This window comes from Pan paniscus, chromosome 9 (genome assembly GCF_029289425.2).
Source record: "Pan paniscus chromosome 9, NHGRI_mPanPan1-v2.0_pri, whole genome shotgun sequence".
Classification (NCBI taxonomy): domain Eukaryota; kingdom Metazoa; phylum Chordata; class Mammalia; order Primates; family Hominidae; genus Pan; species Pan paniscus.
In genome coordinates this window covers 21,356,537-21,371,355 of record NC_073258.2, presented here as the reverse complement: position 1 = coordinate 21,371,355, position 14,819 = coordinate 21,356,537, and the positions used below count along the sequence as shown (strand labels likewise).

General features: G+C 40.2%; 1 protein-coding gene across 2 annotated transcripts; it reads left to right on the top strand.

Moving 5' to 3' along the window:
- The first annotated feature begins 4,963 nt into the window (after positions 1-4,963).
- Positions 4,964-11,196, top strand: MRGPRX2 (MAS related GPR family member X2). Of its 2 annotated transcripts, XM_057299121.2 has the most exons (3): positions 5,664-5,922; positions 6,095-6,208; positions 9,246-11,196. In XM_057299121.2, exon 3 carries the CDS (start codon positions 9,271-9,273, stop codon positions 10,258-10,260), a length of 990 nt encoding a protein of 329 aa, XP_057155104.2. In that variant the 5' UTR covers positions 5,664-5,922; positions 6,095-6,208; positions 9,246-9,270; the 3' UTR covers positions 10,261-11,196. The 2 variants fall into 2 exon arrangements, with proteins under 2 accessions (XP_003830517.4, XP_057155104.2); XM_003830469.5 differs by lacking the exons at positions 5,664-5,922; positions 6,095-6,208 and adding an exon at positions 4,964-5,062.
- The last annotated feature ends 3,623 nt before the right edge of the window (positions 11,197-14,819 follow it).

The following is a 14,819-nucleotide window of genomic DNA, read 5'->3' as shown; positions in this document are numbered from 1 at the left end:
AAATCAAATAGACACAATAAAAAATGATAAAAGGGATATCACCACTGAGCCCACAGAAATACAAACTACCATCAGATAATTCTATAAATACCTCTATGCAAATAAACCAGAAAATCTAGAAGAAATGCATAAATTCCTGGACACATACACTCTCCCAAGACTAAACCAGGAAGAAGTCGAATCCCTGAATAAACCAATAACAACTTCTGAAATTGAGGCAGTAATTAATAGCCTACCAATCAAAAAAGCCCAGGACCAAACGGATTCACAGCCAAATTCTACCAGAGGTACAAAGAGGAGCTAATACCGTTCCTCCTGAAACTATTCCAAATGATAGAAAAAGAGGGACTCCTCCCTAACTCATTTTATGAGGCCAGCCTCATCCTGATACCAAAACCTGGCAGAGACAAAACAAAAAAAGAAAATTTCAGGCCAATATCCCTGATGAACATTGATGCAAAAATCCTCAATAAAGTACTGTCAAACCGAATCCAGCAGCACATCCAAAAGCTTATCCACCATGATGAAGTCAGCTTCATCCCTGGGATGCAAGTCTGGCTCAAAATACGCAAATCAATAAATGTAATCCATCACATAAGCAGAACCAATGACAAAAACCACATGATTATCTCAATAGATGCAGAAAAGGCTGTCGATAAAATTCAACACCGCTTCATGCTAAAAACTCTCAATAAACTGGGTACTGATGGAACATATCTCAAAATAATAAGAGCTATTTTTTATAAACCCACAGCAAATATCACACTGAATGGGCAAAAGCTGGAAGCATTCCCTTTGAAAATTGGCACAAGACAAGGATGCCCTCTCTCACCACTCCTATTCAACATAGTATTGGAAGTTCTGCACAGAGAAATCAGACAAGAGAAAGAAATAAAGGGTATTCAATTAGGAAAAGAGGAAGTCAAATTGTCCCTGTTTGCAGATGACATGATTGTATATTTAGAAAACTCCATTGTCTCAGCCCCAAATCTCCTTAAGCTGATAAGCAACTTCAGCAAAGTCTCAGGATACAAAATCAATGTGCAAAAATCACAAGCATTCCCATACACCAATAATAGACAAACAGAGAGCCAAATCATGAGTGAACTCTCATTTACAATTGCTACAAAGAGAATAAAATACCTAGGAATACAATTTACAAAGGATGTGAAGGACCTCTTCAAGGAGAACTACAAACCACTGCTCAAGGAAATAAGAGAGGATACAAACAAATGAAAAAGAATTCCATGCTCATGGATAGGAAGACTCAATGTCATGAAAATGGCCATACTGCCCAAAGTAATTTATAGTTTTAAATTAGCTATCCACATCAGGCTACCATTGACTTTCTTCACAGAAGTAGAAAAAACTACTTTAAATTTCATATGGAAACAAAAGAGATCCTGTATAGCCAAGACAATCCTAAGCAAAAAGAATAAAGCTGGAGGCAACACACTACCTGACTTCAAACTATACTACAAGGCTACAGTAACCAAAACAACATGGTGCTGGTACTAAAACATATATATCGACCAGTGGAACAGAACAGAGGCCTCAGAAATGATGCCACACATGTACAACCATCTGATCTTTGACAAACCTGACAAAAACAAGCAATGGGGAAAGGATTCCTTATTTAATAAATGGTGTTGGGAAAACTGGTTAGCCATATGCAGAAAACTGAAACTGGACCCCTTCCTTACACCTTATACAAAAATTAACTCAAAATGGATTAAAGACTTAAACATAAGACCTAAAACCATAAAACCCTAGAAGAAAACCTAGACAGTACCATTCAGAACATAGGCATGGGCAAAGACTTCATGAATAAAACACCAAAAGCAATGGCAACAAAAGCCAAAATTGACAAATGGGATCTAATTAAACTAAAGAGCTTCTGCACAGCAAAAGAAACTATCATCAGAGTGAACAGGCAACCTACAGAATGAGAGAAAATTTTTGCAATCTATCCATCTGACAAAGGGCTAATATCCAGAATTTACAAGAAACTTAAACAAATTTATAAGAAAAAATAAACAACCCCATCAAAAAGTGGGTGAAGAATATGAACAGAGACTTCTCAAAAGAAGATATTTATATGGCCAACCAACATGAAAAAGTGCTCATCATCACTGGTCATTAGAGAAATGCAAATTAAAACCACAATGAGATACCATCTTACACCAGTTAGAATGGCAATCATTAAAAAGTCAGGAAACAACAGATGCTGGAGAGGATGTGGAGAAATAGGAACGCTTTTACACGGTTGGTAGGAGTGCAAATTAGTTCAACCATTGTGGAAGACAGTGTGGCGATTCCTCAAGGATCTAGAACCAGAAATACCATTTGACTCAGCAATCCCATTACTGGGTATATACCCAAAAGATTATAAATCATTCTACTATAAAGACACATGCACACATATGTTTATTGCAGCACTATTAACAATAGCAAAGACCTGCAACCAACCCAAATGCCCATCAATGATAGACTGGATAAAGAAAATGTGGTACATATACACCATGGAATTCTATGCAGCCGTAAAAAAAGGATGAGTTTATGTTCTTTGCAGGGACATGGATGAAGCTGGAAACCATCATTCTCAGCAAACTAACACAGGAACAGAAAACCAAACACTGCATGTTCTCACTCATATGTGGGAGTTGAACAATGAGAACACATGGATACAGGGAGGGGAACATCACACACTGGGGCCTCTCAGGGGGTGGGGAGCTAGGAGAGGGATAGCACTAGGAGAAATACCTAATGTAGATGACGGGTTGATGGATGCAGCAAACCACCACGGCATGTGTATACATAGGTAACAAACCTGCACATTCTGCCCATGTATCCCATAACTTAAAGTATAATTTAAAAAAAATAAAATAGAACTTCTAGAAATTAGTAATATAAAAATTGGATTTAAACTTCAGTGGATAGATTAAACAGATGATTAGACACAATTGAAAAAATCTAGTTAACTGGAAGATACATCTGAAGAAATTACCCAGAAAGCAGCCTCAGAGACAAAGAGATGAGACATAAGGAAAAGGTTAAGAAATAAGGATGATAGAAGAAGAGGGCTAACATATGTTGAATTAGAATTCCAGAAAGAGATAATACTAAAAGTGATAATGAGAGCTAATAATTTTATAGTACTTACTATGTGCTCCTATTGTGAATCATTTATATACATTAAATTATTAATCTTCACAGCAAACCTATAGACTAATAATGTTATCCCCATTTTACTGATGAGGAAACAAACACAACAGAGTTACAAAATCTGGCTAAGGTCCCATAGGAGAAATGCCAAGTAGCCTGGTCTTGTGTTCTTCACCGTTATGTTAATATTTAAAGAGATTATAGCATTAAATTGTTTAAAAATGTTAAATGATGATAATTTTAAAATCTAGGAAACTCCACAAATCCCAAACATGATTTGAAAAAGAGTCACCAGATACAATTTGGTGAGAATGTATCATAGCAGAGAAAAATAAAAGCTCTTAGAGAAAAAAAGGCAGATCACCATAAGCAAATGGCAACCTGACTGATGGCTGCAACAGTAACCATAATGATGGCCACAACAGTAACATTGGCAGTCAGAACGTGGATCTTCAATGTGCTGGAAGAAAGAAACTATCACCCTACAATGCCATGCCTGGAAAAACCATCTTTAGAAGACGAGGGTGAAACAATGACATTTTCAGATAGATAAAAGGAGGCATTTACCATGCAGAGACTCTCACAAGAGGAACTCCTGAAGAATGCGTTTTGAGAAATGGAAGATATGAGATGTAAAATGGGAGGATGAGCAAAAGCATTGGTGATTATGTGGACAAATCTGAATAAACACTGACTATTTAAAACAATAATAAGTGTTTCATTTGTTGGAGGGAAACAGAATCAAAATCAAATAATAGAGCACAGTAGGTTAGACAGTAACAGAAGTTAAAGCTTTCTAAGGTCCTGCTGTTGCTCATGAGGAAAGCAGATTTCTGGGGACAAATGCATGGTTTACCCACTGCACCAAAGTATAATACAAGAAAATGCTGAGTCTCAGAACTCGCCTCAATCAACACATGTTCCCTGTCTGAGGTCACCCAGCTGCTCTGGAATGCAAAGGGGCATGATCTTATATGGTGTTCATCATTGTGTCTTCATTGCCTGGAACGGTACCTGACATATCATAGGCAAACAATAAACAGTGTTGAATGAATGAATAAATGAGTGAATAATTTCTTCTGATTGTCTTAAATGCTTCATAATTGTTACTTATAACTCAATTTGGCTGCAGCATAGGCACATGAAAGGAAGTCATAGGAGATAAGGCTGAAAATATTGGTTGGCTCTAGATGATCTAAAAATAATCTAGCTAATAAATATCATGATGTAGAGGGAGAAACGTGACAGACGGTGCATGTGATGTGCTAAGTCCCCTATATTTTATAAGGAGACTCAACATATCTAGTTGTTAACATTGATAAATCAAAAATAGAAATGTTGTTTTATTATGCAAAGCTTTTTTTAAAAAAAGAATGGAAACTGTATGCAGTGGTTGCTTTTGGGGAATGAGACTTCGAGAGACTTTGCATTTCATTTTATACACCTTAGTGTCATTTGAAATAAACCCGATTTTGAAAGATCAAGTAAGCCAGGGCCTTGAATGCCAAGCAGAAGAGGGCAGACTATTCTTTAGCTATGAAAGCTCACGTCGCTTGATTGGTCTGCTTCCTGGATGCTCATTGTGGGCAATGAAAGACTTCAGGATGGTGATTCCTTGCAGGGAGTGGGGCCGGAGAGGGTAGGGGAGGAACCAAGATAAGTGATTGGAGTCAGGGCAAATGCTGAGAAACATCTCATGTGGTTTCATGTGTCATACTCTTATTTTCCAGCACCCTCTGTACAGGAAATCACAGGGTTGTTGAGCATCTTGATAAGCTTCACTCAGTCATCAGGTTTCACTCCAGCTCCTGCAGGCATCTCCCCATCCTCAGCTGTTTGCCAGTCCCAGGAAAGCACTTCTCAACTCACCAACTCCAGTAGAAAGAAGGGTGTTAAGGTAAGAGTTTGTTCAAGAACCATCTTCTTTCAAAGGCAGTTTTGGTTTTTACCTTAGTCCACATCCTGATGAATTCATTAGGAAAAGAAGACAGGAAGCTCCTTTGAGGAAGCTTTGGATGCTGGCAGCTTAGATGGTGGGAGATCCAAATTGGGTCAAGCAGGTTCGTCCCACTTGTCTTCTATCTACCAATATTCTCCCCTTCTCTTCGACCACTCAAATCTGAAACTATGGAGAGAAAGATTTTGCTGATTTTAATTTAGGGGCAGGCTAGAATGAAGTCATTACTTCCCTAAGCTAAATTGTTATTTAAAACCTCAGGTTGCACTGATTTTCTTGTTATTCAAAAGGTTTTTCCTTCATATCTGTCATTGTCCCAGCAGAAAACACACATCACACACTCTAAAGGAGTAGTTTAGAGGAGTTTAGTGAAGAGACTGTTTACAACGGTGTGAACAGGGATTAAGGAATGATGAAGCCCTCAAAGGCAAGTGATAGTGCAGGGCTGTTACCGTTGCTAGGTCTGAAATGATAAGGAGAAAGAGAAGTTCTGAGAACTCAGAATGTGCTGTAGCGGTAACTGTAACTGTAACTATAGCTGTGGCTACAGGAAAGGGCCACCAGACAGGGCTACGTCCTTAGGTAGAAAAACACTGCCACTGCCAACTCACAGCCCTTCAGGGCACAGGGAGAGAGCCAGGAAATTTTTTAAAAATCATCCCCCAATCTCCTGTCAATGTGTCCCTTTGGCTGAAAAAAAAAGTCACCCTCCAATCTCCTTTCAATGTGTACCCTTTGGAGCCTGAGTGAAAGACAGCCCATTGACGAGGCACAGACATGTCTCCTCCCAGGATGCAAAGGCAGGTAGAGAAGGATGGACATGAGATCCTAATAGCAAATAGGAAAAGTCCGTTTCTTCCCATAGCCTCTTCTCAGTTTGTCTTTCCTGAGACTTTCTCTATTAATGTGATTGAATCAGTTTCTCATTCTATCACCTTCCTTTTTCTTTAATTGTTTGACCTTCCCATCTAGTGTCACTTCTTTGGACTAGTCTCTCACTATCATCATAAATGCCTTGAGAATGGAATGTGGTTGGGAAAAAAAGGGATTGGGAGTACATACGTACTCCCAGCTATAAGTACACAGGTATGTGTAATGTAAGTTTATGATTTTGGCTTCTCTAAAAAGAAACCTATTATAGCGATAATCAAAAAGAATGTTTATTAGACTTGGGCTGATAACTCTAAGACATCAAACATCAAGGCTCCTTCCAATTTCTATTTCCCCATCCCTAAAGCGGTACCCTTACCCTCATGGTCCTACATGGCTCCCAAACACATCAGCATTCCAGCCAGAGAGAAGAGAAAAAAAGAAAGAGTACAGGAGGAGCTGGTTATATCACTTTCTCTCACCTCCCCTTGACCATCACATATGGTTACATGGTGCCATTAGCATAAAGGGAAGCTGAGAAATGGGCCTTTTTCTGATCTAAGACTCAGAATTATTATGTGTGAGAAAAGGAGAATGGCTTTTGGGGCAACAAGCAGTCTCTATAGCCCGATTCTCTTTTAGCATCTGTGCTCACCTGGAGATTTTTCTCAACACTGCCTCACAAATAGTGAATGACGTGGACATGGAACAGAAATAAACCTAGGACAGGGCCCCAGGAGCTGGTATTGGACCTGCTTTTCACCATGTGATTCAGGAAACTCTTTTGTACACATTAAGCCTGTCTTTCTTTGTTAAATGAGCGTATTACAATAGATGGCCTCCAAGGGATATGTGTTGGAGGCTGGGGATATAATAGTGAACAACCACAACAAAAATGTTGAGTTTAATGAGGGAAGTAAAAGAAAAAACAGACATACACTTAAAAATACAGGTGCAGAGCCGGGCGCGGTGGCTCACGCCTGTAATCCCAGCACTTTGGGAGGCCAAGGCGGGCAGATCACAAGGTCAGAAGATCGAGACCATCCTGGCTAACACAGTGAAACCCCGTCTCTACTAAAAAAAAAAATACAAAAAATTAGCCAGTCGTGGTGGTGGGCACCTGTAGTCCCAGCTACTCGGGAGGCTGAGGCAGGAGAATGGCGTGAACCCAGGAGGCGGAGCTTGCAGTGAGCTGAGATCTAGCCACTGCACTCCAGCCTGGGCGACAGAGCGAGACTCCATCTCAAAAAAAAAAAATACAGGTGCAAACTGTGTTCAGTGCCACGAATAAAAAGGCCAACCTGCCCTGAGGGAGGACAACAGAAGTGGTTTTCTTCCATATCCTCACAAGGCCAACCAGGGCTACAGGAACTAAGACAGCATGTGATGGATGCATTCAGTCCTTGATGCCAATTCTGCACCCCCATGGAGGACACATTCACTCTCCCCTTGGAGGCCTCCAACCCATGAGAGTTTTCTGCAGTGTGGAGTGATTGACAGCTGTTTTTCTGAAGCAAGAAACAGCTCTTGCATTCAGTTGCTTATTCTCAGTTGGCTTCTATTCATATCTCTTCTCCTTATTTGATTAATTTCTTTTCCTTACTATTTCTTAAAGTTGCTTAATCTAGGCTTAAAAAACTGCAATTTTGACATTCCATTTTGGATTTGATATGAGCATTACTTGTTGCTTTTCTCCTTTCTTCATGTGTAGTTGGTATTGAACCCTTGCAATGGGGCTGCAAGGCTGGTTAAGAACAAGCCCTCTGACACAGATCTGTGGGTTCAAATGCAGGCTCTACCACTTGTTTGTGAGACCTGAGGCATATTACTCAATATATTTGTGCTTTAATCTCCTTATCTGTAAAATGGGACTAATAATAGTACTGACCTCACCAGGCTCTGAAGAGGATTTAAAGAGGCTATACCTGAGGAGCACTCAGCCAGCTGCTATTGTTCACCCCATTGTGAGTAAGGCCTCCTTCCCAAGTGTAATTTACATAAGCATCTGCCTTTTCCCCCCAAAGCCCTGCACAGTGTAGACATGGTTCTTTTTTCTAATTTCCCACTCCTTTCCCCAAATAATCCTGTTCACAAATGCTTTAATTTGCAAAGAAAGCTCAAAATCATCTGGGGGAAGTAATGGGTCCACCGTAGATGTATTCATACCACAACACCCTCTAGTTACCTCTAGACACTAGACACTCTCAATTGCTGCCTCTCTCTCATTTTCCCAAATTGCCCCCTTTTCCTCCAAGATGCAGAGAAATTCAGATAAACCCTGAATCCTCTCCATAAACTGGAAGTTTAAACTCTTTTGGGTGCTGAGCAAAAGCCATACACTAGCCCTTCCTGGATTGAAGATATGACAGTGGCCATTATTCACCATCTGTGTAGGCAGAAGCAATCCCTTCAAATACACCAGAGCTTTCCCAGAAGGAAACATGAGGAATGATGTTTTCTTCATTTCTTTACATGTGTGTTTTTTAGTGACTAATTTCATTTTAAAATGTTGGTGTTCCACTTAGCCCAAATTTTCAACTACTCTTGGCTCCCCATGCACGCATGCATGCATTCATTCATTCATTTATATGTGGTACAAACTTCTTGACCCTCCACTATGCCCTCACATTGAGCTAAGCACTGAGGACACAGAAATGGATAAGAGAAAAATTCTTCCTGTTTTCATAAAGCTGACCCACTGAGCAATTTCTAGCCTGACAGGCCTGGCTGTCCTCAGACCTGTCCTAGCAAGAAGTCACCTCTCCGTTATGACCCTAAATCATGATCTCCATTCTGACTGTTGATGGACCCCTCTCAGTCATTAAGGGTGGCCATGGGTCATGGCCTGGGTCATTTCTTCTGGCCCCTGAGAGGAAATCTGTATGCCAGGATAAAAAGAATGCTGAACTCAGAGTCCTGTCTCTTGCTGCCCCACATATTCTGCCTAGACTTTTCTCTTCCTGCCTCCAGGAGACATGACACAGTGACAGTGAGTGGGGGTGTTTGGGCCTTAGAATATTCCCATACCAGCAGAGGATCTACCTTGTAATAGAAAGAGCCCAGGATTTAGAGTCAGCAAGAAATGAGTTTGAATCCAGGTGCTAGGACTCCCTGGCCCTTAATAAATGACTTAATCTCTTCAAGCCTCTGATTTCCTCTCCTGTAAAACAGGGGCAGTAATTACCACATAACAGGCTGGTCATGAGAATCAGTGAACATGCAGCAGGTGCTCAAGTCTTGTTTTTGTTTCCAGGGGCACCAGTGGAGGTTTTCTGAGCATGGATCCAACCACCCCGGCCTGGGGAACAGAAAGTACAACAATGAATGGAAATGACCAAGCCCTTCCTCTGTTTTGTGGCAAGGAGACCCTGATCTCGGTCTTCCTGATCCTTTTCATTGCCCTGGTCGGGCTGGTAGGAAACGGGTTTGTGCTCTGGCTCCTGGGTTTCCGCATGCGCAGGAACGCCTTCTCTGTCTACGTCCTCAGCCTGGCCGGCGCCGACTTCCTCTTCCTCTGCTTCCAGATTATAAATTGCCTGGTGTACCTCAGTAACGTCTTCTGTTCCATCTCCATCAATTTCCCTAGCTTCTTCATCACTGTGATGACCTGTGCCTACCTTGCAGGCCTGAGCATGCTGAGCACCATCAGCACCGAGCGCTGCCTGTCCGTCCTGTGGCCCATCTGGTATCGCTGCCGCCGCCCCAGACACCTGTCAGCGGTCGCGTGTGTCCTGCTCTGGGCCCTGTCCCTACTGCTGAGCATCTTGGAAGGGAAGTTCTGTGGCTTATTTGGTGATGGTGACTCTGGTTGGTGTCAGACATTTGATTTAATCACTGCAGCATGGCTGATTTTTTTATTCATGGTTCTCTGTGGGTCCAGTCTGGCCCTGCTGGTCAGGATCCTCTGTGGCTCCAGGGGTCTGCCTCTGACCAGGCTGTACCTGACCGTCCTGCTCACAGTGCTGGTGTTCCTCCTCTGCGGCCTGCCCTTTGGCATTCAGTGGTTCCTAATATTATGGATCTGGAAGAATTCTGATGTCTTATTTTGTCATATTCATCCAGTTTCAGTTGTCCTGTCATCTCTTAACAGCAGTGCCAACCCCATCATTTACTTCTTCGTGGGCTCTTTTAGGAAGCAGTGGCGGCTGCAGCAGCCGATCCTCAAGCTGGCTCTCCAGAGGGCTCTGCAGGACATTGCTGAGGTGGATCACAGTGAAGGATGCTTCCGTCAGGGCACCCCGGAGATGTCGAGAAGCAGTCTGGTGTAGAGATGGACAGCCTCTACTTCCATCAGATATATGTGGCTTTGAGAGGCAACTTTGCCCCTGTCTGTCTGATTTGCTGAACTTTCTCAGCCCTGATTTTAAAACAGTTAAGAGAGTCCTTGTGAGGATTAAGTGAGACAGTGCCTATGAAACAAACACTAAGTGCAGTGTCTCTGGAACTGCCTTACTCACAGCCCTATGAGAGCTTTGCCAACTCTGCGGTCCATGACTGTTCCCACTTTTAATGAATCCTACCTTTCGCAGAAGGCTGAAAGCAGGGCAGAAAAGGTCTACATTTCTTTGGTCACTGCGCTTGATAGGGACTCAAAGAATGTTATATTTTTAATTAATTTCTTTTTCTCTTCCGTACAATTTCTGTCTCAACAAAATTAGAAGAATTAAATTTAAAACTAGCTCCAAAAGAGCAGTCGTCTTTCATTTTGGCAGACCTTAGAATATCCCCCTAGCTTAATAAATCTTTGTTGAATGGCTTAATGAATGAATAAACTGGTTAATTTTTAAGTTAAACCTCTGAAAAGTCTCCATTTACCAGATTTGGGTCACTAAATTTATTGCTTTCACTGCTTTTGAATTTTGCAAACAAGAAATTAAGTTTTATAATTAGATAAATCAATGTCAATACATATTTAAAGTTTGAGGTACACTGTCTTCCTGTGGTTTCCTTTCACATGCCATCCCTTAAAATCCCAGCTACACGCCTTCCCATTCCTTCCCCTTTGCTCTAATCTTCCCTCTCTGGGGGCACTCTAATTTGTCCTGGAAGTTTCCAATGGTCTTATAGACTCCATGTTCTTGGAGGACAGGCTGTATGTCAGATTTACCTTTTATTCCAAAGAACTCAGAGCATTTATTTTGTTAATTAAATTGCACGTATTTTTAAAAGTTACGTGTTCCACAAAATAAAATACTAATTGTAAATGCTGCATCTTTTAATAATTTTTTATTATTTTTAATTAAGGTATAATTAAGAGAACGATATGCACAGATCATAAATGTACAGCTTAATGAGTTTTGTTAAATGAATACACCTATGTGACTCAAACTTTATTCAAGACAAAATATTTTCATCATCTCTAAAAGTTCCCCTGTGCTCCCTCATTCTTCCTGCCCCCAGAGGAAACCATTGTTTCTATTTCAATCAACAAATATTAGCTTTGCCTGACCTTTAACTGTATCTTTTTAGAATCATAATATGTGTATTTTTTGTTTCTAGCTCTTGCACTCAACATAATATTTTGAAGATTTACCTATGTTATTGCATCACATGTATCAGTAGTTTGTTCCTTTCATAAAGCTGAGTACTATTTAATTGTGTGAGTGTACTATGGTGTAACTATTTTCATACTGACAGATATATGTGTGATGTGTTATGATTTTTTTGGCTATTATAAATAAAGCTGCTGTGAATGTTCTTATTCAAGTCTTTTTGTAGATACAATGTTTTCATTTCTTTGTATAGACAATGTGGAATGAAATTGCAGGATCATGGAAAGATGTATACTTAATTCTATAAGAAAGTACCAAGCTATTTTCTAAAATGTTTGTACCATTTCACATTCCCACCAGCAATGTATGAGAGTTCCAGTTGCTCCACATTGCTCCCAACAAACATGGTATTGCCAGTCTTTGAATTTTAGTCATTGTAATGAGTGTTAAATAGTATCTCATTGTGTTTTAATTTGCATTTCTCTAATGACTTATTAAATTGAGCATCTTTTAAGTGCTTTTTAGCTACTCTTTTTTTTGGCAGTGTCTGCTTAAGTTTTGCCTATTTTTATTAAGTATTTGTCTTTTTCATTATTAATTTGTATACATTTTTTCATATGCTGAATGATTCTTTTGGTAGTTATGTGTATTATACTTATCCAGTTGGTGGTTTGCCTATTCATTTTTATATATTTATTTATTTTTAACAATTACATATATTTATGGGGCACAAGGTGATGTTTTGATCAATGTATACCTTGTAGAAAGACTAAATCAAGCTGATTAAAATATCCATCACCTTACCAACTTATTTGTGTGTGTAATGTGAATGTTAAGAATCTATTCTTTAAACCAACACCACATGTTCTCACTTACAAGTGGGAACTGAACAATGAGAACACATGAATACAGGGAGGGGAAGAACACACACTGGGGCCTGTCGGGGGGTGGGGTGAGGGGAGGGAGAGCATTAGGAAAACTAAGTAATGCATGCTCGGCTTAATGCCTAGATGATGGGTTGAGAGGTACAGCAAACCACCATGGCACATATTTACCTGTGTAACAAACCTGCACATCCTGCACATGTACCCCATAACTTAAAATAAAAATAAATTTTAACATCTATTTTTTTTAGATATAGTCTCACTCTGTCACCCAGGCTGGAATGCAGTGGCACAATCTTGGCTCACTGCAACTTCTGCCTCCTGGGTTCCAGCGATTCTCATGACTCAGCCTCCCAAGTAGCTGGGATTACAGGCGTGCACCACCACGCCTGGCTAATTTTTAAAAAATTTTTAGTAGAGATGGGGTTTCACCTCGTTGACCTAGCTGGTCTTGAACTCCTGGCCTCAAGTGCTCCACCTGCCTGAGCCTCCCAAAGTGCTGGGATTACAGGCATAAGCCACTGCACATGAATGAATCTCTTCTTCTTTTTTTTTTTTAAACTTTTATTCTAGGTTCAGGGGGTACAGGTTTGGGGGGTACATATTTGTTACATAGGTAAATTCATGTCATGGGGGTTTATTGTACAGATTATTTCAACACCAAGGTATTAAGCTCAGTACCCAATAGCTATCTTTTCTGCTCCTCTCCCTCCTTCCACCCAATGCCCTCGAGTAGATCCTAGTGTCTGTTGTTCCCTTTTTCGTGTTGTGAGTTCTCATCATTTAGCTCCCACTTATAAGTGAGAATGTGTGGTATTCGGTTTTCTGTTGCTGCATTAGTTTGCTAAGGATAATAGTCTCCAGCTCCATCCATGTTCCCACAAAAGACATGATCTCATTCTTTTTTATGGTTAAATAGTATTCCATGGTTCATATGTTCCGCATTTTTTTAACTTTTATCTTAGGTTTGGGGGTACTTGTGAAGATTTGTTACATAGGTAAACACGTGTCATGGGGATTTGCTGTATAGATCATTTCATCACCCAGGTATTAAGCCCGGTACCCAGTAGTTATGTTTTCTGCTCCCCTCTCTCCTCCCACTCCCCCTCAAGTAGACTGTGGTATCTCGTTTCCTTCTTTGTGTTCATAAGTTCTCATTATTTAGCTTTCACTTGTAACTGAGAACATGTGGTATTTGTTATCTCTTCCCATGTTCATTTGCTAAGGATGATAGCCTCCAGCTTAATTCATGTTCCCACAAAAGACATGACCTCATTATTTTTTATGGCTGCATAGTATTCCATGGTGTATATGTACCACATTTTCTTTATCCAATGTCACTGATGGGCATTTAGGTTGATTCTATGTCTTTGCTGTTGTGAACAGTGCTGCAATGAACATTTATGTGCATGTGTCTTTATGGTAGAATGCTTTATATTCCTCTGGGTATATACCCAGTAATGGGACTGCTCAGCTGAATGGTAGTTCTGCTTTTAGCTGAGTATTCACCATACTGCTTTCCACAATGGTTGAACTAATTTACACTCCCACCAAGAGTGTACAAGTATTTTCTCTTCTGTGCCACCTCGCTAGTATCTGTTCTTTTTTGACTTTTTAATAGTAACCATTCGGACAGGTGTGAGATGGTATCTCATTATCGTTTTGATTTGAATTTCCTTAATGATCAGTGATATTGAGCTTTTTTCATATGCTAGTTGGCAGCATATATGTCTTCTTTTGAGAAGTGTCTGTAAATGTCCTTTGCCCACTTTTTAATGAGGTTGTTTTTCTCTTGTAAACTTGTCTAAGTTTTTTACAGAAGCTGGATATTAGACCTTTGTCAGATACATAATTTGCAAATATTGTCTCCCATTTTGTAGGTTGTCTGTTTACTCTGTTAGTAGTTTCTTTTGCTGTGCAAAAGCTTAGTTAGATTCCATTTGTAAATTTTTGCTTTTGTTGCAATTGCTTTTGGTGTCTTCGTCATGAAATCTTTGCCATTCCTAGGTCCAGGACAGTATTGCCTAGGCTGTCTTCCAGAGTTTTTATAGTTTTGTGTTTTACACTTAAGTCTTTAATTCATCTTGAGTTGACTTTTGTATGTGGTGTAAGAACAGGGTCCAGCTTCAATCTTCTGCATATGGCTAGTCAGTAATCCCAGCACCATTTATTGAATAGGAAGTCTTTTCCCCATCACTTGTTTTGGTCAGCTTTGTCAAAGATCAGGTGGGCTGTAGATGTATGGCCTTATTTCTGGGCTGCCTATTCTGTTCCATTGGTCTATGTGCTTGTTTTTGTACCAGTATCATGCTGTTTTGGTTACTGTAACCTTGTAGCATAGTTTGAAGTCAGGTAATGTGATTCCTCCAGCTTTGCTCTTTTTGCTTAGGATTGCCTTGACTATTTGGGCTCTTTTTTGGTTCCACATGAATTTTTGAACAGTTTTTTCTA

Excerpts from the sequence above, each read along its gene's own strand:
- MRGPRX2 (XM_003830469.5), top strand. The coding sequence starts at position 9,271 with ATGGATCCAACCACCCCGGCCTGGGGAACAGAAAGTACAACAATGAAT.